Below are 26,876 nucleotides of genomic sequence, written 5' to 3'. Positions count from 1 at the left end.
TTTTTCTTAATAATAAGTAGTTTAGTGATTGTGTTTCTATACTTATGGTAATACACTATAACTCATTAGCATAGGTGATTGACACTGTGTTACTTAGTGAGTCATCATTGATATAAATAGCAAAATATTCTTAGTAATCTTAGAATGCAGGAATACTATAATAGCCTAGATGGGTGTTGGACTTTAACAGTAATGGTGGCTGGGCTTGGCATAGTACAAAGTACACAATCTCTTCATATACTAAGGCTAAAGAAGGTTGAACAGGTGAACCCTACTTCATTAGCCCTCATTATATTTAATTTTATATTTGTTTAAGAGAATGTGCTTGATTTGTGAGTTAAATTGAAAATATTATAATTGACAAAAACAGCACTACAAGAACAAGCCTATTTACATCACTCAACAGTAAATACAACATGTTTAAAAATTGAAGTTTTACTACCTATATGGAATAAAGGTTTTATTTATGAAATATGTAAAACATAAAAGATAATCTGACTCCAAAAGCTCTGAAGCTTTTCCATTAGTTATATTTTGCAATGACAAAAACTAACATGCTATACATTGAAGATATAGTATACAGAATTGAAAAATATTGTAGACAAAACATTATCTGGATCAGGGTAAAATTTTAAGTAAAACATTTTATAAAAAATTGTTTTGACATAAGTATTTAAAGAATGTAAACAAAAAATTAAATTCAACTTTGTCTTTACTCCAACTTCCAATCAATCTCCTCCATGCCCTTCTTTTTCAAGGCATCATTTGCTCTGGAAAAACATTTACAACCTTTAAATTTACCAAAACTTAGTGGTGAAGGATGTGCGTCTTTCAGTACAGTGTGCTTTTGAAGATCAATAAGTTTTTCTTTGCTTTGAGCAAAGTTTCCCCAAAGCATAAACACAACATGACTACATTTATCTGATATAACCTTAATTACTTGATCTGTGAATTTCTGCCACCCAAACTGTTTATGTGAATTAGCATTATGTGCCCTGAAAAAAATATTTCAGTGTGTTGTTAGTGTAACAAGAATATTAACTAGCACAATAATACGTATTGTGTGTGTGTGTACAACATGATGCTAATATTTGAGGGCACAGGTTAAATACCTGTTTTATTGGTCAATCTAGAATGTGTTGAAAAAAATAAATAATGTTTTTATGTATGAATAGTCTTTATCGATGTTAGCTTGTTTCATTTAAATGGATTGTTTTAATGAATTCTTGGAAAGACAAGTTTTAATTCCATTATTTTCTGTGGTCAAATGCAGTATTTTAACAAGTTGTAAGGGTACATTGAATTAGGTGACCTTCTGTGTTCCTTATTGCAAGCATACTACATAGGAACGACTTTTTTATACCTATAAAAACTATCAGTTCATTGCATTTTGATCTGCTGGTTTTTTTCCCCTGCCCCCTAGCCCAAGCAATTCTACAAAAGTTGATTCCTCCTACCATTTTTATAAAAAAATTTTATTTACCTAACTGTAAGTGTAGCATTTAAAAGAAGAACACCATTTTCAGCCCATTTTTGTAGGCAACCGTGTCCTGGACTTTTAAAGCCTGGAATATCACTAGAAAGCTCAGTATATATATTTTTCAATGATGGTGGTATTTGAAGCCCCTTAGGTACAGAAAATGATAGTCCCATAGCCTAAAAAAACAAAAAGGTACAAAAAAAACAGGCTGTTAATAGTTATGATGAGTAAATAACTGGTAGCTTACTTGTCAAATACAATATATTTGTATGAAAGTTACTCAATACCATTCGTCAACAACATACATTTTTAAGAGGTTTTTAAAATAATTACAAAGCGGTTTAAATTTTTTTACCAGCCTTAGTTATTTTTGACTCACTATAAATTATTAAATCTTACCTGGCCATTATCATGATATGGATCTTGTCCCAGCAAAACAACTTTCACCTGGACAAATGCAAAAATTATAGGCATTATAATAACTTTTTAAAAGTATATATATATATTATAAACATTTTAACTTACTTTACTGAGAGGAGTTGAATTAAGTGCATTAAAAACCAAGTTGCTAGGTGGAAATACTTCATGACCATTATTAATTTCTTCTTTTATCTGTTTCTCAAGCTTAATAAAATAATCTTTTCCAAATTCTTGAGATAGAGCATCATGCCACTCTCCTTGCAATGGTAACTTTGATAACGTCCAATCAGAAACATTTGTTGCTGGATCACTTGCGCTAGATGCTCCTTTCTTCTTTTTTGATGTTTCTGAAATTGTATGAAGTATAAATTAAACATTTAATTACTCTGCAGGTGGTAGATGTTACCGCCTACTTGACTACTAACAATAGCAATCTAACACTAAACCTATTCTTGCTGTAATCTTCAATTTATACTTTAAAGAAATAAAAATCATTTTCACCCAGATACTTTATTTTCAATAGGTATAATAAAAAAATAGATTTTAATTGCTGGCTGTTAGGAATCACAATTACAACTAAAAATATACAGCCTACTGCTGCAGACCTAGTATTATATATACATACTATAATATACCCTTCATAAGATCTATATTTAAAAATAAGATATTAAGAGGCCAAAACTTTCAAACCTGGTTTTACTGGTTTAGGCTCTGCCTTTCTTTTTTTAACAGGTGCCATTTTTTTAATTTATAAAATGTATTGATAAATAATACTGAGTATAAAAAAAAAATAGTGCATAAAGTAAAAGAATTTAGTTTTAATTTAGGCCTTGGGGGTCACCCATAAACAACGTCACTCTTTTTAAAATGCTTCTAACCTCACTTCACTCCCACTCATCACAAAAGTCCAGACCCTGGCCCTAGTGAAGTGTGACATCGTTTATGGATGACCCCTTGCCTTACACACAGAAATTTTATATTATATTATTATTTTATTATAATAAACAATAGGCCTATACTTCATAGTAAGTTCATAGTCACAGTACTATAGTGCTACAGTTAATTAATAATTATTTTAATAGGCCTATAGGCCAAATTATGATCTTAAGTCTTAAATGAATATTGAATAGGCCTACTACTACTATTAAATAAAAAACATTTTACTAATGTCACTAGTGTTACTTTAATGTTTACTATGATTATGGGTAATCTATCGTTTGAGGTACGTAAAATCTGCTGAGACTAGTAATGTGCGACAAAGTTGCCTCATTGTTAAGGCTTGAAACTTTAATAGAAGTATATTGTGATATATTTGTGTCAAATATTATAGATAATTGTATAATGAACCAAAATCAATGGCTAAATATATCAATATATGCCAGAAATTAACTTTAAACAGCCGTGTTTGCGAGCAGTATTTGCTATAAACTATAAACACAGCAACCATTTGTAAAATAGAGTGGCTTCCTGCTGAATCTTGCGCTATAAGCTTATAAAAATAAAACTTAAACAAAATGGCTGCTATAGTAAATGAGCATGGTTGCATCTGTTGGAAACATCGCTAGTCTTCATTTATTACGGAAAAGTTTTTATTCAATTGTTTAAAAACAGGTACATAAATGAAACAAGGAAACATGTTTGTATTTTAAAAAACATAAATATTAAATCCTCTTCAAAATGCGAAAAACTATTAAAATTTAAGGAGTCACCTGTTTTTCACATTTAATAGTAAATGTAATGTCATTACAAGTCGCGGGCGATTTTACGTACCTAAAACTACGATAGATTACCTGCCTAAAATCGTTCTTATTATTAAATTATTATTAATATGGCTTTAAACATATAAAATAAAGTAAAGATAGCACTAAGAAAATGTATTAATGTATAATTTATTTGTAAGCACGAACGCTTGGAACGCCTTATGATTTTCTTATTTTTAATTTGTAAGAGTTCAACTAACACCACTTCGTCTTTCTTATTAATTTACAATAAACAAATAAACATAATTATTAGATCTAGATCTACTTCGCTTTTAAATTTGTCTTTATTATACAATCCATATATAGATAAATGAGCATATGGATAAAAAGCATATATATATATATATATATATATATATATATATATATATATATATATATATATATATATATATATATATATATATATATATATATATATATATAGGCCTATATGCACACAAACTGTAACTCCAACTGTCCCGCACTTTACTTCTACTATCTCAACTATCTCCTGGTCCTAACATACCTATTCTGTCTAATACTCGACTAACAGCTTGGTTATCTACAACCAACTGCGTTAACTCTCCACAACTACACTGGTGCCCCAACATCATGCGAGCTAAAATTTACTTTAGCATACGTCCACACGAGCTTAATTTGAAATACGAGTAAAGGGTCATCCATAAACGACGTCACACTCGTAGGGGGGAGGGGGGGGTCCGTAATTTTGTGACGATGTGTGATGAGGGGGAGGGGGGGGGGGTTAGATTTTGCGACGTCACATTTTTGCATTATAAAAAAGGGGATTAGCCCGTAGTGGCGAAACGGAAGTACAGAAATTTTAAATTTAGCCGTACTGGCGAAAATCCCGCTGAAATATTTTTAAGTAATCAATTAGCTAGGATCGTTGTTTATTTTACTTAAATAATTTGCGATACCGGAACTAGATCCAACAGAAAACATAATAAATCGATTTGGTGGGAAATATCAAGATATTTTTGTAGAAAATAGATCTAAAATACTAAAAGATCTTGGCACTGATTAGTAAATTGCACAATAATTACATCTAGATCTAGATCTAGAAGGGGTAAAACTGCATTTTAGCGTATTTCATTCCCCGCTTCACGATCACCTCCAGTTGAGCGTATTTCATAATTAAATTAATTAGGCTATTATTGCCTATTATTAATTAATTAAATAATAAATAATATAGCTAGTCTCATAACGCGAGTTGAATTACCTCCCCTGACCCGCTTTTTTATGGCCACTTTCTAGTTCGTTTTTTTCGATCGCGTCTCGGCACTGTTGCTAAAAATAGCATTCGCGCAATACCATACGGGTAAATCTGTTTGGCGTCTGCTACACGTGATAGATCGTTGAATGGCCGACAAGCTGATATAAAAATTATTGCGACCGGATGCGATTTTCGTGGAAATTGAGCTAGATTTAGCAAAAGACAGCTATATTTGTGTAAAATATTATTATTTATACTTCTACTTACACAGATATTTTGATAACTGCAGTTCAGCCGTCCATTTTTCTTTTAAAATGTATCTTTAGAATTTCTGTACCTTTTGGCAATCGGTCAGGAGCATTTGCGCACTAAACCCACCCCCCTACGGCAGTTCCGATTTTTTTCCCAGTGAACTCGTACTGACCTCCCACATAGCTAAGATAGTACATTGATACTGATGGGAAAGCCTCTAAATCTGTATTCCTACTAGAGATCTAGAAATAAATCTAGATTCTAGATCGTGGAGTTTTTATAATGACTTTTAAATTGAATGTCTCCAGTTTAAGATATTTTTTTTTCAAAACATAGCTACTTTTAGTACTATATTTAAGTATTTCAAACCCTTTAGGTAGTTTTTTCTTAAACTTAGACCTAGATCTAGTGATTAGATATCTATATTTTGTACTTATAACTTGCAGGCCTATTAAAATAATAATAAAACAGTTTGCTTGATAACTTCATTAGGTCATTTCATAAACACAAATGTTATAAACATATAAAAAAATCACAAAACCATAGGTAATATCTGAATTCTGTAGCCTACCTTACATTTAGGCTAATACTGAATTAAAAAGAAAATACATTAAGGTTTGAAATTAATACAACTTGTAATTAAGAAAGAAAGCTTCAATTCCAAATACTACAATATATAATAATAGGTTGAATTATGGATTTTTTTAAATAAAATATTCTGTTATTTCAAATACACCATTAAGTTCCTTACCCCTTAAGAGAACATTTGACACCACATTTAAATATCTAGCTTATTCGGTTGACGAGAAAAAAGAGAATTTGAAAATTTAGCTAGAATGGAAAATGAATGACAAAACAAGAATCTTGCTCCTGGACCGGCATAACATGACGCCGTGAACTTGTGTGCACGAGCTTTTAATTCCCGCCATGGTAATTGCGTCAGCTTAGGTCATTTACTCACCGGAAAATAACAAAAAGCAACTGGTTGATAATAAAACTTAGATCTAGTTATTTTATTATTTATTAAATTCTACTCTACATTTTATTCATACCATTTTAAGAAATAATGAACACCTACATAAATCAAACGACCATAATAAATATTTTTATTTTAAATTCTAATTTTAAATAATAAATATGCATAAAATAATATGATAGTAATAGTTAAGATAGTTTATAAATGCAAATACATTTTACACTCAATCACATTATAATTCATTATATTGAGTCAACAGTGTGGCAGCTGAGGTTCATACATGGTATTAGTGTCTTTTTTTTTTTTTTACATTACATTTTTTTCATCTTGAAAACATGACGTATGTGATTTTTTTTAAAAATAAAATCTCCAAACATCGTCACTCGCGTGATTGCTTGCTTATGTTTACTATCCTGTGGATGAAAAATCCCACCACGGTCGCGGGGTCACCGTGACTTCAGCAGGCCTACAGTACACGTCATAGAATGAACACGCGTACACGAGATGGTCGGTGTCTTCACTTCTCTCTCTCCCCCCCCCCCCCCCCCCCCCTCTTCTACAAGCAAATTGAAAAAGAGACCTACTTCCCTACTTCTGGTCATTTTTTCAGTTCGGTCATTTTTTTTTTAAGTTCGGATATCAGGCATGCTAGACAGCCAGCTGTATAAAAAAAATATTTTTTAAACTAGATCTACGTCTAGCTTAAAAAAATAAATAAATAAACGCTTAAAATGCCCGTAAACAGATTATTTAGCGCCAAAAAAAAAGGCCGCTGAACGAGCATTTTTTACAATACGCAGCAATGAAAAAGGCTAACGGCCAATCAATTAAGTCTAAAAATCGCCCGTAATTAGGCCTAGCTCTGAAAAAGGCCACTGAACGAGCAACACTAATTATATAAACGAATAGGCCACGCGGCGTTGACGAGGTCAACCACCGGTCACGAATGCAGCAACGGTCGGCCCACAGTGAAGAAAAAATCAATATACTAATAAAATTACTAATACAATAATAATGTCTATAATTTTACTTTTTCCACACATGCTACAATTGATTTATAATTAAAATACTAGACTTAACAGTTCATTCCGTAAAAAACAAAAACTAGTTGTTTCAGTCTGGCAACTAGCGTAACAATGACGTCATGATACTTAAAATAGCGGATAGAAATGTCAGCGTGGGTACCTCATCCTCGAGGAAGATTTTAGAAAAAGTAATCAAAAATACTGTAAATATACATGATAAATATATCAATTATATATTAATGTACAGTTAGTCGAGCCGTTTTCCCCGTTAGTCGGTCGTTTTTGGCGGCGGTTCAGTTTTTACGGAGAGTGCTCCACTAGAAATCCTCTCATTATTTACAACCACGAATCTTGTGATTTTTTCTGGCATTCTAAGGCATATTATCCATTTTATTAGCAATTTGCATTAAAATAATGATGAGAATTTGCGAAATAAACAGTTTTTTCATTTGTCGTGGATGGGACCCCTAAAATAAACGGAAAAACCGTCAGAAAACGATGCGTGACGTTTCAGGGTCAGAGGTCAATCCTGCCATCTAAGCAATGCGCCAGACTATATAATAACAAACAATGAAACAAATTCAAAGCTTTTTTCAACCCATTTAGTCGAAAAGATTTTTTATTTTTTCCGATATTGACCAAAATAAGTTTTTAAAGCTTAGGCCTAATGTTTTTACAAACATAACTCAATTTTATTAGGCCCCTGTAAACATTACTTATGATTCCACTGTAGACAAAGCAATCTATTTGGCAGATGAAGTAGAGTTCATGTTTCTTGACCTCGGCATATGAAGTGATTGTCTGTGTGGTCAGCGATATTCACAGCCGCCTTTACTTTTTACCTTTAATTTCCCCAATGTATATCAGGTACCCATCAGAAATGGGTGGACTCTAATTGAATTTTATTAAACAAACATTTTTATATAGGCCTAGATCTATAATCTATAACATTCCAAACAACATCTGTTCTGTAGAATTTACCTTTCTGCTTCCAAATGCGGTATTTTCCAATTGAAAATTCATCACAAAACATACAATAAATTATATAAATGGCATTTTATAAATTTATATAAACTATTTACTTTCACCTCTGTGTAAAAAAATGTAGGTATAAGCAAACTGATTTCAATAGTAAGAAAGAATCATGTCTTTTCTTGCTTACTAGCTTTAAAACAAGTGAATTTGACTTTTTACCTGCGTTTTTGGTCGCGTTTCTATATATTTTATTTGCGACACTAAAAAAATTATATTTAATCAACCAATTATGCTAAATTAATAAAATTGGTACTGTTGGATTGCATTTTTAAAGCTCTACAATTATATGCTATTCTTTTTATAATTTGAAGAAAATTGAATTTTTATGAGACTAACTAAATAATAAAAAAATATTAGGCCTAGGCCCTAATGACATTTAATAGGCCCTAATTTTAATTTAAATTAATTTGATGGCGACTTTTAACTCTTGAAAATCCTAATAGATCTAGATCTATATAAAAAAAAAAGCCCATGATGGTAAATGTGTGCATTTCTCTCTGTCCGCAATATTTTTGGCAACGTCAGCATGTTCAGCGATATATTAATATAAAAGATAAAAAATATATCCTTAGGGCCTATATGAAAAACTTAAAGATACGGACTTGTTGAAAATAATATGGTGGACGGTAATAAATGTATAAACTTAAACTAAATTTTATTTAGTCCCTAAAGAAGGAAAATAAAGGCATATTCGAATGTAGAAACAGATTTCTAACTAGATTTCTCTAAAGCGTTTATTATTTATCGAAAGGGGAGAGTAAGAATTGTTTTTAAATAGTGAGATATGATTATTAGGCTTATTAATATTTATAACTAATATAACATTTTTATATATGCCACAGATGACACCATTTAAGGGGGTGACACCAAGGCAAAAAATTGCAAAATATACAGAAGAAAAATGTTGTTTTGCCAGTCGCATTAATGATTAATTAAAGTTAAATAGTCTTTTAAGTACAAATCAACAACTATTACAAGAGGGTGGGGGTGATATCATGACGTAAACGTGCTAACTATAAAGAAAACATTGCTACATACAAGTTCCAACTGTATTATTAACAGACTAATGATAAACATCGTTACTTGGGTGACACCTGATCTAACAATGCCATTGGGCCTTAGACATAAGCACTTTATTTAAATTTTTACTAATTTCAAAACTTTAATCTTCAGTTTCTCTCAACATGGAGACAGGAATAAGACAGACACAGGGACAAAGATACCAACAATGTTTTAAACTTGAACACTGCAATCAACTGATTTACAACCCTCTGTATTCAAGTGGCTAGAGTACTACCATGTATGTTACTTTAAATAACAGTTAGGGTTTAGAATATGCTTACAGTAGGTCCTTTAAGAGTTAATTGTTCAGATCCCTTTATGTGGCTTCTGTGGGGTGGGGGACTATGCTACGTTCTAAATTTTAAGTATTCCATTTAAGAGTGTAAACTAAATTAAGATATTAATATCACTTTTAAGTACCATTTATACTGTAGTATAATAAAGTAAACTGATCTTGTCATTGTTTTGCAGGTGTTTTGTGCTTATGGGTTTATGATTACAGTAAAAAATAAAACCAAGTGCTGTGATAGGTTGAAACAAACCAGGTATGATTGTAAATATGAAAGAATTTCCAATCTGATTTAATGAAAGGTGAAATTTATTGTACAGACTTTTGTAGGTAAACTAGTTGCATTATAACAGTATAAAATGTAAAACTGAATAATAAAGCTGAATGATAAATTAAAAACCATTATGTAGAGCTGAACAGTTGCGATTGTATTTTGTTAAAAAAAATGTATTTGTACATTTTCAGGTCCATGGGACAGATGGAGAGATCATGAGTTTCTCTGACCTTGGCATAGGAAGGGATAGTGTAGTCAAGTTCAATACAATGCTCAGCCACCTTTATTTTCCCAACCAGTTACTAGAGCCCATTATTAGAACTTGAGACTATCAGGTTAGTTATCCAATGTTCTGCTACTCACATACACTGTATTATTTGTATATCGTTATATTTTATATATCGTTTGTTTATTTATCATTGTGAATTTAAGGTTACACTCACACAGTTTTGCATAGTCAATATGAACTATTTTAAACTTATCAAGAATACACTAAACAAGCACCAACTGTACTGCAATGTACTTTCCAATGAGAAGTGGAGTGTAAACATTTAATTTAAAGCAAATTATGTAAGGTGATGGTGTGGCTTAGCTGCAGAGAGCAAGACTGTATAACCCAAAGTCTCAAGTTTGAATCTGGATTCAAGTCAGCAGAACTTCCCTGAGTCCACCCAGCTGCTCTGATAGGTACCTAACTCACGTTAGGGAAAGTAAAGTAGACTGGGCATAGTGACCACACTATCCCTTCATATGCTGAAGTCACAGAAACAGCTTATCTCTACTGCACTTGCCCCATGGACCATCAGGCTAAATAAACTTAAGTGATGTGAAACAGATATTTTTAATTTGTTAACCAAAACATTTTGTTTGCAGCGAACCTGGATTAATAAAACATTTTATTTTATTTTAATATTTAGTAGGGCTATATATGAGTTGAACTAAACTAAAAAAGATATTTTCATACATGAACTAATATGTGGGCACTATTGATTCTAAATGTAAAAAACTTAGATAACTTACTGCTAATTCAAAATTTGTGCTATATCAGTCAGCATGTTTGCCAAAGCCACATTGTCAAACAAATGTTTGAAATAAAAGGGTAGACCTTTGTAGACAATCTTTATTTTAGTACAATTTCCACACTCAAGATATTCCAGTGTTAATATGTCACCATAACGGCAACTGGTGGAGGGGGTCTCTTTAAAGATTAAACAGTTGTCTTTATTTTCTTACAAAATGTGTATTTTTTGTTTCCCAGGATTTACCAGCCTGAGGATTAAGGCGTCTCTTCAAGATGGATGTTAGAACATCACAGTTGGTTATTTTTTCAGGCCACCTGATGTTCAATTTGCTACACAGCCATTCATTATTGAAAGTCTCAGAACCATAAAGGAGAACAAATTTTACATTGCTGTTCAACAGTCATATTTGGAAAACTGTAGACAGCTCTTGACATCCATATTGTGTGGAGGATGTTGGATACTTTGCTATGTCTTTTGATGTCCTCATCTGCTCCCCCATCATCTTACAACAGATCCTAGATGTGTAAAGTGATCTTGCTCAAATAGTCATTTCTTGTGTCCTAAGTGGGAACTCCTGTTTGTTGTTGATTCTTATCACTTGTGTTGTTTTCCAGTTGATCATTAAGCCTATATTAAGAAGGTTCATCATAGTTTGCTTAGCGTGGATTGGGCATGTTGTCAATGTGAGAGTATAGCATCCTCAATATCTAGACCTCCAGCTAAGTGAGGGTCCACTGAATTCCACCCTTTTGGTCTGATGTACTTTATACGTGAAAAGCGTATAACATTTCTGTACTCACTGAAAAAGGGTTGGTTAACTTGTGGATACTCTGGCAGTTGGAGTCTTTGTAGAGGTGTTGGATAATATTGCTGAAGTTCAGAGGGGTTATTAGTTGTTGAATGTGCAAATTCAATTTTTTTCAATTGGTTGGCTTTCATGTATAGATATTCTGCTATGCAGTATTTGTTTATAGATGTCTATCTATCTATTTATGCATATATTTATGTTTGTGTGTGAAACTAAGGTCTAGTTACACACAGTCATATAAAATTAAAAACTTGTTAGATTAAGATGTTTTAGAGATTGTCTGTAGCCATCAAATTTTTATTTATTCTGAAGGTTGTATGTATTGATTCCATTTTGTCTAGTTATTGAGCATACTGAAATCTGATAATATTGATTTATTATCTTCCTACTTACTTGTCCACTTGTAACCTATATGATCTATTACTTAATTGTAGCATCAAAAGTATTCTTTTAATGTGAATAAAAATTTTAAACAAGTAAACTGTCGCTTCTTGTTTGTTTGTTTTTTGTAGTTCACTCATAGTCAATGTCTTGTTACAGTATAAATTTAAGTAGCCAGTTTGTGTACCTGTAATTTTCTGGGAGGGGGGGGGGCATTCATTTCACAGTGAAGTGAACATTTCTAGCATTTACTATGATTTACACTGGTATTAGTAAAAGTAATTCAAGAGAATTGCATCTTTTTTTGTATCTGCATTGGAAGGTTAAAAAAAAATACAATAATTATGCTATACGCCAATGCATATTAGCAATCTTCATACATGTAGTTAACACATCCATTAAAGTATAGCAAAGCAGTGACGTCGCTACGCCTCTGTAGCAAAGTATATATGATATATCCCACTGACAAGTTTTTAAAAATGTAGGATACCAGCACAGGCGACAATGTCTCAATCACTAGTAAGTAGGCTTGAAAGTACTACATGGACTTGTACAACTAATTGATCTGTAATATGTTGCAAGATATGTATGGCTTGATGACACTGACAGGTGCTTAATAAAAGCAAGGGATTAATATACCAGTGTAGTTTTTATGTACGAGAGGTTTATGGGAAGTTAGGGCAAGTGTCTAATATCAGAAAGGGATGCTAGTTACGGCGCTTCATGAACAACGAGAGTTTCATTTATGACAGGATTAATCAGGTTAATTTCAAACTTTTGCTTGGAGGGGGGGGGGAGGATGTCAGATTTAGGGAATTTACAAGAGTACCCTAATGTTTGTTAGTAAACCGGTAATTAAATACTTTCTGGCTCTAACACCGATCTAGACTTCATGAACTTTATAAGTAGGTACTAGTTAGTTACACGTCAAGTACATTACTCGTTAACTAAAATAGTGTTGTACATGTTCACCCCCGCAATCTATTTGCCGCTCTAAAAGACTGAGTTACTCCAATGCCAACTTTCTCAAGTACATCCACTCTGGATTTAGCATTCATTCTGATCTAGAAGACGTACTTCTGATGCAAGGTAAGATACAAGAATCTGACGAAGAAAAGTTTACTGGTGACCCAGAGAAAAACAAAATTTCGCCTGGTCAGCCTCATTCACAAATATTGTCAAACTTTAAGCGATTAGCCCCAGAATCCACGATGACAATAGTATATAAAACAATAGCAACGTAAGTCAAAGCTCGGCAAGGTGGGATGCGACTTCTTTATGTAAGCCCTGCTAGGGCGGGATACCTTAAAATCTACCCTGCTAGGGGGGGGGGATACCTTAAATCTACCCTTCTAGGCTTATCTAACTAACTACCGTCCGGTCAGTGCAAGCCCGGCTAAACCCAGGCTGGTTAATAACCTAACCTTAGTCTAAATTAAAAAAACAGAAAAACTTTAACAAATATGATAAAATTTATTTCATGGAACCAAAATTATATAAATAAAAAATAGAATAGATTAACAAAACAGAACTTTAACGTAACAAAACACTGTAACAAAACAAACTTGTTACAGCAAAGAAAACATTACGTTTGACCATTTGCTGGTGTTGCACCGACTTATGATGTCTAGGATGGTCCAGGCCCTGACACACAGAAACCTCCCTTCATCCATTCTCGACATCCAAAAGTCCACACCCAACAAAACACTACGTAAAACCACTACGTACAATACATTACGTAGAAAACAATACGTACACAACAAACCTTTTACACCAAACAAAACAATTCATATATAACAAAACACCCAGCCAAGTTGCCCAAGCAACCTCACTGGAAGGGGGGGGGGGGGGGGAAGAGAAAAATAAAATGAAAACTTAAGAAAAATGCATGGTAATGGCAGATATATACATAAATATATACACAAGTTCAAAATGCTACCTACTACTTCTATCTAGCTAAATCCTCGAGTAAAACTAATCCTTACTATACAATTCTAAAAGCAATTCTCAAAAACAACTAACCACTGTCTAAAGAAGAACTAGCAACTTAAAAATAACGTGTAAACAAATTCATCGTAGAACCAATCTTTCCTACACAAGGAGCAGCCCGAAGCCATTGGTCTAGATAAACAATATCTATATTGATAACATTAAAGTTAACACACTCCGCTAAGGCCCCAATGAAGGCAGACACAAAGCAAGCGATACTCAACATGACGTTGCACGAAACAGCACACACATTAATTTTAAACAACCTAAAACTCGAGGCAACTAAAATATACTAATCTAATTACTGTCTAACCAACTGACTATTGACTAAGCCAATCCTAGTCAATAACAACACATCATAAAACAATCAGGTAAATGCACACACGCATTCACGCCCGTTTAGGAAACACTCCTAAACACACTGACCTAAACCACGTGGTCCGAAACACACGCCACGGGTTTAGAAAACACAATAATACATTTTAAAAAATAACAAAATAACACACCACGTGCACACCAGACATGCCGATGCTCACTATCTCGTTTTAGACGAAAATGAAAGAAAACGAGAAACATCGGCAGTCGCATTCATACAAATCACATAAAGATAAAGTATAAAAAAACAAATACCTCTACGCGTGAGGTGCGCCACGCGCCCACACAGAAACCTGACCCGACCTACATCTCGCCGCGGGTCAAAAAAAGGAAGAAAATCCTCCGAGCGGCCAATTTATACTGACCGCTTCGGACGGAAGGGGACCCCGTGGCCGTTCCCCATTGGACCACCATGCACTCCCAGATTCGCAACAAATAAAATAATACAAAATAATCCATTCACCCGCTCACATTTATGATGGTTTAATCAAGTTCAGAGAGAACAAATACAAGAACAAAGTTTCTTCTAGGCAGTTTCTTCCAGGCAGAGTTTATTTCAGGCATCTCTTCGCCCCCCCCCCCCCCCCCGAACAAAATGGAATTTATATAAAAAATATATACTTTCGACAGTGTCCCCCCCCCCTCGGAAATTGTTGTCCGCCCCCAAAAAAATTTCAAGTGCACCTCCGGAGAAAAACGTCTGGAAGAAACACTGCTTCCAGGCGTCTCCTCCCACCCCCTCCGAAGAAAGTCTACCGCTTCCCCCCCCCCCCCCAAATGAAACGGAATTTATATAGAAAACATACTTTTACCAGTGTCCGCCCCCCCCCCCCCCCCGAACGAAAATATCAAGTGCCCTCCTTGAGAAAAAAAGAAACACTGGACAAGAATATGATGTATTTGCGATGTTTGCTACGTACTAATTGCAAAGGTAGATTGAGAACAGAAGAAGGGCCTAGATCTAAGCGAAATACTTAATAAATGGATGACGAAATAAAATAATTGTTTGCTCATTTTGTTTCTAACTCGTATGTGTTTCAATGAATTCATAAATTACATTTTTAACGACTGGCAAAAAGTCTTTTTTCCGCTCTTTAAGCTAAAGGTAACGAGATTCGCAGGCGCTTAAATTTGTAGCTCTTCGCCAGAGTTTCTTCCAGGCGTCTCTTCAGGGAAGCGAAGCCCCCCCCCCCCGAAGAAAGTCTACCGCCCCCCCCCCCCCCCCCCGAAAATTTCAAGTGCCCCCCCGGAGAAAAAAGTCTGGAAGAAACACTGCTCTTCGGGGAAACCTGCCATTGAGTATGCTCAAAATTAACATAGTTTTTCATTTCATGTCGATTGGATGAAAGGTGTAATAATGCATAAAGGACACCCCCCCCCCCCAAACACACAGACATTTTGTTGTTCACTTAATTTTGTGACCAAATATTGATCTAAGCCAAACCATGCATAAACGTGAAAAAACCAACAATAAATTAAAATTATCTCAATCGTTTTCTGAAACTAAAAGAAACTAAACGACTTATAAGGGGTCTTCCATAAATAACGTCACGCTTTTTTTGACGCCTTTTACTCCCCCCCCCCATCCACCACACGTCGTCACAAAAAGCCAGACTCCCCTAAAATGACGTCACTCTTGAGCCTACAACCCCCTTCACAATTGCTGTTGAATTTTTCTTAAAACATCGATATTTTTCCAAATTCTCGTCAGAACTCTGTCAACATAGAGTATTTTGATCAATTCCTATTACAATTTATTAAAACAGTTTTCTAAAGTACGAAATAACGGCTAAAACTCGTTTTCTGATATTGCTTTTTTATAATGAAAAAAGTGACGTCACACCATCTAACCCCCACCCCCCTCCCCCTCATCACACACCGTCACAAAATTGCGGACCACCCTCCCCCCCTACGAGTGTGACGTCATTTATGGACGACCCCATAATCCTTAAATTATAAGTAAGTGTGCACTATAGGCCATAGAAATATTTAATTAATTTTAAAAAAGGAACGAAACACCTCTAACCCAGTCAGCACACATATATTGGCCCAATATTGGCTAAACATTGGCTACCAATATTGGCTACATCTTGGTGCAACATTGGCTTAACCTTGGCCAAACATTGGTAGTGAAACTCGGCATGATGTTGGCGCAATGTTGGCACAATATTGGCTATATCCCGGCTACATATTGGCCCAACATTGGCTATATCTTGGCCAAATATTGGCTATATCTTGGCCCAATATTGGCTATATACCGGCTACATATTGGCCCAACATTGGCTATATCATGGTTACATCCAGGGGCGTAGCGAGGTCGGGTGTCACCCGTTGCGGCACTTAATGGTGTCACCCCCCCAGAGGCATAGAGACCCTTCCCAGGGACAAACTTTCAAATTTTCGATTTGCACCCCCCCCCTCCAACTTTTGATTTGCACCCCCACCTCAAGTTTTCGATTTGCACCCCCCCCTCAAACTTTCGATTTGCACCCCCCCCCCTCAAACTTTCGATTTGCACCCCCACCTCAAGTTTTCGATTTGCACCCCCCCCCTCAAACTTTCGATTTGCACCCCCCATCAAGTTTTCGATTTGCACCCCCCCCCCTCAAACTTTCGATTTGCACCCCCCGTCAAGTTTTCGATTTGCACCCCCCCTCAAACTTTCGATTTGCACACCCCCCTCGAGTTTTTCTCTATATATTTTGCTATTTTTTGCCTTGGTGTCACCCCCCTAAATGGTGTCACCCGGTGCGGTCTGCACCCCCCCTCGCTACGCCCCTGGTTACATCTTGGCCCAATATTGGCTACATCTTGGCACAATAATGGCTATATCTTGGCTATACCTTGGCTCATCATGTATTATATCCTGGCTGCATCTTGGCCCAATTAATTAAATGTCAAAGTTCGTGGCACATTGCATTATCAGATCTTAACCTAAGTGACATTCAATTTTAAAACACATCGGTTCGGTTATAATTTTATTTTTTGTTAGCAAAGTTTCCACCCAGACCAGTGTTTCTTCCAGACTTTTTTTCACCTGGGGGGGGGGGGGAGCGGACACTGGTAAAAAAGTATGTTTTTTAATATAAAATCCATTAAATCCCCCCCCCCCCAGAAGAGATGCCTGAAAGAAACTCTGACTCAGAGAAATAGCACGAGGAATCAAGTTAAATAAAAGCTTGTAAAAATGCCCTTAACTGAGTTTTTAAATGATGATTTCAGTTTTGGTAAATTCAAAAACGAAAAAATATAATATTTAATTTATTTCAGTATTTTTTATTTTGATTCTTATTTTAGACATTTTTTTCCCTTATAATAATCGAGTATTAACACGTACGATTATTTTGTAACACCGATTTACGCTGCGATTATTTTTTTTTTAATACACAAAATTACATATTGTATTTGTGATATATTTTGAGGAAATCAAAAGCATTTATAACTATAATCAATATCTAATATTTTAAATCTCAAAAAATAATTTCGCCAGTACGGACAATACTAAAATTTTTCTACTTTCGTTTCGCCACTACGGGCTAGACCCTAAAAAAGCAATGTTAGAAAACGAATTGTAGACGTTATTTCGCATTTTAGATAACTGTTTTAATAAATTGTAATAGTTTAGACAAGATTTTAGAAAAATATCGATGTTTTAAAAAATTCAACTGCAATTTTGAGGGGGGTTGTAGGTTGAGGTGTGACGTCATTTTAGGGGGGGGGGGGTCTGGCTTTTTGTGACGACGTGTGACGGAGGGGAGGGGGGAGGTAAAAATCGTCCAAAAAAGCGTGACGTCATTTATGGATGACCTCTAACTGGATTAGCGAGGAACAGAAACACATCGAAAATGTTGCCATTTATTGTGCATCTGGCTTCTGAGCTTTTTAATATGACTTTAGATCTAAATAATTGCCGAAACAGTTTAAATTGGAGGTTTAAAAAAAAAACTTGCCTTAGCGAAAAAATAAAGAGCAGTGAAGAGAAAAGCAGTGACGAAAATCAAGCGAAAGTGACAATATATTATATAGCAACATTAAGGTTCAATAATGTTCGGTGAAGTTTAAGTTACGTTTAATTAATTTAGGGATAAAGTGTAGCGTTAGGAGTGTAACGAAAGTGACTGGGCGAGCTATAGGCCTACAGTAAATAAGTGAACGCAGTGCGTGAAGCTACTCCGCCCATCTCCTTCAATCACAACTCAACCAGCATCTTCCGTCAGCTCAAATCGGCGGATTTGCAAGGTTAATACACTTTAACAAAATACGTATTTCTTTGCATTTGTCATGGGTAAGTAAACAAGTTTAAAAAAAAAACTGGGTGGAATTTCGGGCCCTGGAACGCATTAATGGTATTTCAATTAATTTCAATGGAGAAAATTGCTTTGAGATACGGGCAATTTGACATACTAGCAATGAATTAAACTAATATCTCGAGGTAACACTGTTATTAACTAGATTATTTACGTCCAACAGGGCGCTTGGTCAACTGACCGTCTCAAATGAACGTCATCATCTCACATCTCATTGGTTTTCTAATCTACCTAACTTGTATGCTTGACCTCTGAACCAAATGAACATGAAAATGCGCGCATAAAAGTGCGGTAAATAGTAGGACCCCCCCCCCTACTTTATTAGGAAATTTTAATTAATTAATATTAAATTAATTAGGCATCAAATAAAGTCAAACGGATCCACGTGCGAAGTTTGAAACGAATGAGTCAGTTAGAAGTGCTCGAAATTTCGCTCGGCAGTTCCGATCTATGACGACAGACAGACAGAGGAAGCAAGTTAAATAAAAGCTTGTAAGAATGGCGCAGCCCATTTTTTTGTAGACCCTGCGTGGCAACGATGTGGAATAACTAACGCAGAAGACGAAGAGTACGGTGGTAACAATACTTGCAGATTATTTCATAATAAACGTGAAATCATAAACATTGCAAACTCAAGGTGATAAGATGCTAACAAAATATGATATAAAATTAAGAAAAGCGGAGATAATGTACGCATCCGTATACTAGATTTTGAGAGCGATTGCGGTGATCCTCGAAGCGTCCTTGCAGATGTCACGGGCGTCGAGGGCGCTTCCTACAAGCTAGGAACGGAGCATGGTGTTCTAAATTCTAAAACAACTGTATTCCAGAAGCGAGTTCCAGAAGCCGTTCGCCGGCACTGAGAAAAAAAAATACAACGAACCATCACATCTTCACAATCACTAACCGGCGGCCAGTTACATTCACTGCAAATGCACGGCTAAGTGCACAACAAATCGCTGCAAGTGTAAAAATAACAAGCTACTTATGTAATTCTAAATGTCATAAAAGTTCACCTTGTTGTAACAAGTACAATAAAAATAAACCGGGAGTGATCTCCCCTAAACTTTCTCGAATATTCTTATATGAAGCAACAGGGAATGGCAACTCGGGATATAGTTATGATTTTTAATCCATTTTAAATACTTAAACTTTTTAAAATAGAATAGAATCTCATAGAAAAAAGAATTGCGCACCAAGCGAACGCCAAATAAAGATGTTCATAATAATGCGCAATATTATTAGTACTTTATAAATTTACATGCGTTTTTTGAGAAATCGGAAATAGCGTAAATTAGTTCTTCCGGTCAACAGTAATTACTCAAAATTTGACAGAAGGTAGAGAATTAGATCTTTTACTTACATGTGAAATTTCATTTATCTATCTGAAATAGTAATCAAGTTATAGGCTTTTGAAAAATTCAAAGTGGAAAAAGTACCACTTCCGGTTATCGGAAATCGCTCAAAAGTTGATACGGATCTACGATTTTGATAAAATACTTATATATGAAATTTCATCATCCTAGCTTTAACGGTACTCAAGTTATCCTGTTTACACACACACAGACACACACACACACACACGTATATAGATCTAGATCTAGTATATACGAGAAAGTTAAAACAAGTTAATAAAAAGTCTAGTGACAATTTAAGCGCAATTTCCTTAATTAATTTTTTGTGACCAAACGAAAGGATATTTTTGAAAACTTTCTTCGGCAATATTGTTCTAAATTATGGCAGGAATCGATTAGTAAATGTTTCAAGTCGCTAAGTGGTCTGTTTGCCGAGATATGGGCCAAAAACTGCATTTTTTCGAGTTTTTTTTTGGCTTTTCCGGGAAATCCGGGAAGGAATTCCGGGAATTTTTTTGGCCCACAATCATCCTCGGAACTTGCTTAACATATTTGCTTTGGAACTAGTCCTCGATATTGCTTCGTTGAGGAGGAGATACGACTTAAAGCTGCGCACATCCATCCATCCATCCATCCAGAAATAACGAGTTAATAATCGCAATTGTCCAGTATTGAAATTACGCTAAAAAATAACATCAGATCTAACCCCAATGTATAGCATCCAAGTTATAAGCCTCAATTCGTATTTCGTACATACAATGAATAAAGTCAGGAATTCTTGCGATACATTTACTGGGATTTCAAGCTGTTAATTTGGCAGAAAAATAGTCTGCTATATTTAGATCTAGATCTAGATCTAGATCTAGGTCTATATGCTATTCTGTTTCGACCATGAAAAAGATTAATACTACTGACCATTGACGGTTAGGCCTCTGCTGGCCTAGCTGTCAGACCTATGAACCAAGGGAAATAACTACTAAATACTTGACAACAGTGCATCAAGGGAACGAAAAAATGACAACAAAAATGGGTCGTATACGACGTTTTGTGATGCGGAAAAGACGTTGCATTATGTTTTTAATATTTGCTTGTCTGGTTATAATGGTTACATCTTGGATATCATTAATTCCAAGTGAGTGCAACCATATTTGTTTTCTGGAGGAGTTTGGTTTAGTGCTGTAATTTAAGTCGATTTAATTTAGGCCCTATTTTTAATTTTATCAATCACATTTTTAAAACTCAGCTTGTAGTAAAAGTAAAAGTATGTAAGGCATTGTAAGGTTAATCTATCGTTTTGGGTACGTAAAATCGCCCGCGGCTATTAATGTACGAAAACGTTACCTCATTGTCAAGGCTTTAATTTAATAGTAGTAGATTCTATATTGTGATACGTTTGTGTCAAATATTATAGATAAATGAATAATAAACTTAAATAAACTACCTGAATCAATGGCTAAATATAATATATCGATATAGGCCAGAAATTAACTTTAAACAGCAGTGTCTGCGAGCAAGATTTGCTATATGAACAGCAGCCATTTGTAAAATAGAGAGGTTTCTCCCTGAATCTCGCGCTTAAGTTTATAAAAATAAAACTTAAACAAGATGGCTGCTATAGTAAATGAGTATGGTTGCATCTGGTGGAAACATCGCTAGTCTTCATTTATTAGTGAAAAGTTTTAATTCAATTGTTTAAAAACTGGTACATAAATGAAACAAGGAAACATTTTAGTATTTTAAAAAACATAAATCCTCCTCAAAATGTGAAATAATTAGGCCTATTAAAATTTAAGGAGTCACCTGCTTTTCACAACACAAGTCGCGGACGATTTTACGTACCCAAAACGATAGATTACCAAAGTAAGTTGTAGGCCTACTTAACTTGACACTAGATCTACTACTACAACCTACATTTCTGCATTATTCTACATTACTGACATTACTACACTCACTACACTCAAGTACACTAGTCTAAGTCTACTGATTAGATTTCTACTGACTGTACACAGTACTGTGACAGTACACACTACACTCACTGCACAGTATGGTTGTTACTGTAGCTCAGCACTGCTAGCAAGTGTCTAGCTAGACTCTAAAATTTCTAATCTAGATTAATATTAAATCAAGCTGCATATTGTTCAAGAAAAAAGTGTATGTATTTACTATTTAGTTAGGTAATCTACCATTTTAGGTACGTAAAATCGGCCGAGGCTAGTAATGTGCGACAAATTCGCCTCATTGTTAAGTAGTTAATAAGTAGGCTTTACTTTAATAGAAGTAGATCTATATTGTGATATATTTGTGTCAAATATTTTAGATAATTGAATAATAATAAACCAAAATCAATGTCTAAATAATAAATATATCAATATAGGCCAGAAATTAACTTTAAACAGCAGTGTTTGCAAGCAAGATTTGCTATATAAACAGCAGCCATTTGTAATATAGAGTGGCTTCCCCTGAATCTCTTGCTATAAGTTAACCAAAAAAAAACTTAAACAAGATGGCTGCTAAAATAAACGAGCTTTGTTGCATCTTATGAAAACATCGCTAGTCTTTATTTATTACTGAAAAGTGTTAATGCAACTGTTTATAAAAGGTACTTTGACTACATCCTATTTCAATTTAATTCTTAATAGGCCAAGTTTCTTAATCTTACTATCATGAATACACTTACTATTTTTCAGGTAAAAGCCCAACTCCTGTTTATATCTTAGAAAAATTGACCATGAAACCTGTAGAACCAAAATTTAATGTTTTGGAAGCACCTTCTATGTTTAAAAAAGAAGTGAACAAAATTGGACAACCAGGAAATGCATCTCTTGTGGTTATCAAGCCAGAGACATCACTTACAGAAAAAAAAGTGGATATTTCAAGTACAGCCACTATCACTGTTAGAAGCTTAAATTTAACAAATGTGCTCCAAAAAGCTGACAATAACAGTAGTGAGGATATTGAAGCAGTAAAAAATAAAACAATTTCTCAATTAGGAGTTATGGGTGGGAAAGAAAGTGAAAATATACTTCAAAAGATAGTTTTTACAAAGCTCAAATGGGATTTAACAGTTTCCTTTGAAGATATTGGAAATATAATGAAGGATACCAGCTTTTTGAACAAATTAAAGCCATTAAATTTGAGTGGCCCAATGCTGACCAGCACCAGAAACAGGACATCAAACTTCAGCTTATCCATGCCTATAAAGATGGGCTACTGTGACTGCTGGGAACGATATTGCTTTTGCTGTGTTCAGCTTGTGAATGAGAAATTGCATCTCAACAATAAGACATGTGCTAATTTCACCTTTTTATCAAAAACCCATGTAAGTTTTAATATTTTCAGTACAGTCTGGGTATTTTACTGCAGCTTGTTTTCTTCTATTGCCATTCAACCAGAGTTTCTTTCAGGCATCTCTCCAAGGGGATGGGGGTGGGGGGTCAACCCCTCCCCCCCCCCCCTTGAACATAATAGTTTATATACAAATTATATACTTAAAACAATATCCCAAAGATTCAAGTGCACCTCCCCAGAGAAACATGTCTGAAAGAAACCTTGCTAGCAGCTGTATAAGCTCTCTTAGACCATTATATGATTATAAGAAGAATAAAAAACATTCAGTTCATTCAGCAATTTCTCTTTCACCATCACTTGTTATATATGCACTGAAAGGACCAGTCTAATCTTGTGTATAATCTAATAAGAGCAATCAGTCTTCCAAGTGTGAGAGATCACATGCTAAAGCTGAGTCTTTCTTCATGCTTTTATTTTTACTGTGTTCCACCGAATGGGTGAGGAGGTTTTCATCATCTGTTTACACTTTAGTTTGACTGATCCTAATTATTATTTTTGTTTGTACAGGAACTAGATATCAGTTTTAGCATAGACAACAAGCAAGTTTACAGTGGCACAATATCAGGTAAAAAAAATTTAAAATCATAGAAAATTAGTTATGACAAGATGCATTGAGCTTAATTTATCTTGTAAATAAACAATTTATTTGTCTTCTAGCTGATGCACCTCCTCTTTTGTGCATGGGTTCCATTCCTGCAGTCGCCGACTTGTGTCTTCACTTTTTTAACATGATCTATCGCGTGGATAGGCTGGGTCTGCACAAAAGTCAGATTTTAGGCTGCACTGATATCAGCCTCAACATTTTCAACAAGACTATCAGTGTTTTTCCTGTTGATTGTTTCCAAATTCCTGGAGATCCCAATCATCACCATGAAAAAGATAATTTAATACTACCAAATTTTGTTCCTTGAAAAGTATTACAAGTTTTAACAAATTTCTTGTTTAATTTATTTGAAGGCTTTGTATTAAAAAACAAAACAAACTATAATTTGTTATAAAGTGGATCAAAAATGTTTTTGTGCCATGATACTCTAGAGATGCATTTACTTTTGTTAAATGCACTATAAATATCTGATATTATAATGCATTAATGCTTAAATAAAGTATTGAACATACATTTTTATTTTAATAATCTAAAATTATTCAAAATAATTTCAAATAAATTAGAAAAAAATTAGATTAAATGAATTATAATTCTTCTCAAGTAAAACTCCAGTTAATCAAAATTTCAGCTAATTTTGTTGTTGAAAACAGAAAGGTGTTGTTCAGTATATTTTACAATATTTTTTTTTTATTATTTAATACTGAAGGTGATACAAAGATTAAGAACAAACATTTGAAAACAATGTTTATTAAAAATTCAAAATGTAAATATTTATGTAGCCTAACACATGAGAAAGTATTTTATTTAAAATTACTTTAGCATTTTATTTTTATTTAACATTTCTGACTTCCTGAGAGTGTGCTTTGTTTTGATGTTTTATTCCTTTTTCTCATTTTTTGATCAGGGGTTGTCTGATCCAATGAGAATTTATTTCTAGGGATTTTGGCTTCATTTTCAGGTTTTATCTTACAATTTATATGTCAGAGGCTGCCATTTATTTCATATTTTTGTTCTTTTCATTCTGATCATGTGTTACTTAATGGGTTATGTAATAATTTGTGGCTGACAACAAGGGGCCTGAGTTTTCAAGTTTTGTTTTAGCATTTTGAAAAATGTCCACAATACAGTTCAACTATTTTTCATGATTAATATTTAAGTTTTAGTTTTCAAAATCAAATTTTGAAATATCCAAAAGTTAAGAATATTCCAGTTAATATTCTGGGTCATGACTGAATAGAGTACAAATGCAGTATTGTGTTTCTTTCAGACATTTATCTCAGGTATATAAATTCTATTTTTGTAGCAGGGGGGGGGTAGACATGCCTCCCTCCCACCTCGAATAATTTTATTTTTGATTCCATATCAGAAGAATGTATGTGGAATTTTAGCATTCTAGCTTTTACTACATTAGACATTTTACTACTGTGCTCTATGAGCTTGCCTATGACAATAAAAATAATTGATTTCACAATATGTGGACATACTGCATTTGTTTTCTATACAATCTTTACTATAGCACTATAGTCTTAAGCATGTTATGTTGTAAGGATAGTCAGTACTTGTGTACATTTCAGCACTCAAATTAGAAAGGAAACAAATATTGTCCACAATTTTGGTATGTTTTTATAACAGTGCTTAAGGTTTGGGTGTTGTGGGTTTTTGTCAAAGTGAATGTAATTAAGTCTGCAGAGTACAGTGTACTTAAATGCTAGGCACTTCTGGCCTTGATAATGGAGTTGGGGAAGAAGTTGTGGTGGTCCTAAAGTGTCACACTGTAACAGATAAACTTATTTACATTGTCTTTCAGAAAACCCCAAATAATTACAAATATCAACATTTATATTGAAATATAAAACATTGGAATATGAAACACAGAAATATGTTTAATAGCCTGGCAGCCAACTCTCCTTTTATTTCCAAACTTATTTAGATCTTACGTTTTTTATTTGGTGCTGTCTACTGTAATTTAATTCTTTTTAAAATGAAACAAAAACCCCTCTTGTGATATGTTAACGAGGGAGGGGTTTAAAAAAAATTTGTTTAGTTCAAAGTATAAAGCAATTTTGTAAGTGTTCGGAGGCTACCTTTTTTTTAACAAGCTGGGGGGGGGGGGGGAAGAATTGCACCAACATAAAGACTTGGTTGGAGAATAAATAATTCATTGAGAAAAATACCACAACAGAAAGTAGTGCCACAACAAAAAGTAGTGCCTCAAATGGGCCTCTTGCGCACAAAGGTTTAATTTAACAAGTGTTTTTTTTCTTTTTTTTGCTCAAAGCATTTTATTTATGTTGAAATGATAAATAAAGCTATTTTAAAACTTGAATATTTTCATGTGTTAAGGAAATTGTATGTTTTAAAATTTAATGAACTGTATGATTCTGTTTAGTAAGCTTTTTAAAATAATACTTTAAAAAGCTTACAAAACTTAACATAATAATAGTGGTGCTCATTGCATTGAAAGTGATTTTTAGGCATTAGGAAATTTTTCAAAGTTTTAAAGTTTCCCTTTCAAACCTGACGGGTCTATGGGGCAAGTGAAGTAGAGTTCACTTGTTTCTGTGACCTCGGCATATGAAGAGAAATTAGGAAATTATTTCAATCAATTTTCTTGAAAAATGAAAATCTTTTTATTAGAAAGGTTTTACTTTAAATAATAAATAATCTTAAACATATAATATAATTTTATGTGTGTGTATATATATATATATATATATATATATATATATATATATATATATATATATATATATATATATATATATATATATGTGTGTGTGTGTGTGTATGTATATGTATTTATACAATAATGATCTGTGCTTGATTTAATGTTTATCAGCATTTTCACAATTTATTTAGCAATTAAAAAGTATTAGTAAACCAAAAAAAATCTAACAA

The 26,876-nt window shown here is 34.0% G+C and overlaps 2 protein-coding genes and 1 long non-coding RNA gene across 11 annotated transcripts; 2 read left to right on the top strand and 1 right to left on the bottom strand.

Moving 5' to 3' along the window:
- Positions 1–445: 445 nt before the first annotated feature.
- Positions 446–20,796, bottom strand: LOC131952727 (uracil-DNA glycosylase). Of its 4 annotated transcripts, none has more exons than XM_059315536.1 (6): positions 3,808–3,832; positions 2,591–2,673; positions 2,006–2,247; positions 1,880–1,927; positions 1,484–1,656; positions 446–995 (listed from the first exon to the last, which is right to left on the bottom strand). In XM_059315536.1, exons 2-6 carry the CDS (start codon positions 2,637–2,639, stop codon positions 713–715), a joined length of 795 nt encoding a protein of 264 aa, XP_059171519.1. In that variant the 5' UTR covers positions 2,640–2,673; positions 3,808–3,832; the 3' UTR covers positions 446–712. The 4 variants fall into 4 exon arrangements, with proteins under 4 accessions (XP_059171519.1, XP_059171521.1, XP_059171520.1 ...); XM_059315538.1 differs by having other exon boundaries at positions 3,695–3,812; XM_059315537.1 differs by lacking the exon at positions 3,808–3,832 and adding an exon at positions 3,691–3,804.
- On the top strand, positions 4,508–12,094 carry LOC131952729 (uncharacterized). Of its 6 annotated transcripts, none has more exons than XR_009388565.1 (5): positions 4,508–4,528; positions 9,338–9,464; positions 9,698–9,771; positions 9,981–10,124; positions 11,048–12,094. It is a non-coding gene; the product is annotated as an uncharacterized LOC131952729 (long non-coding RNA). The 6 variants fall into 6 exon arrangements; XR_009388566.1 differs by lacking the exons at positions 4,508–4,528; positions 11,048–12,094 and adding exons at positions 4,566–4,729; positions 10,663–11,041; XR_009388561.1 differs by lacking the exon at positions 4,508–4,528 and adding an exon at positions 4,568–4,729.
- A 180-nt stretch (positions 20,797–20,976) lies between the features above and the next one.
- On the top strand, positions 20,977–26,003 carry LOC131952726 (uncharacterized). Its single transcript, XM_059315534.1, has 4 exons — positions 20,977–21,158; positions 22,714–23,345; positions 23,882–23,939; positions 24,032–26,003. The coding sequence occupies exons 1-4, from the start codon at positions 21,041–21,043 to the stop codon at positions 24,283–24,285; spliced, it is 1,062 nt and encodes a 353-aa protein (XP_059171517.1). The 5' UTR covers positions 20,977–21,040; the 3' UTR covers positions 24,286–26,003.
- The last annotated feature ends 873 nt before the right edge of the window (positions 26,004–26,876 follow it).

The sequence above is a fragment of the Physella acuta genome, unplaced genomic scaffold (assembly GCF_028476545.2).
Source record: "Physella acuta isolate Inbredline_101_S28 unplaced genomic scaffold, ASM2847654v3 ptg000890l, whole genome shotgun sequence".
In the NCBI taxonomy this organism is placed as follows: Eukaryota; Metazoa; Mollusca; class Gastropoda; family Physidae; genus Physella; species Physella acuta.
This window is presented reverse-complemented; position numbering and strand designations above follow the sequence as displayed.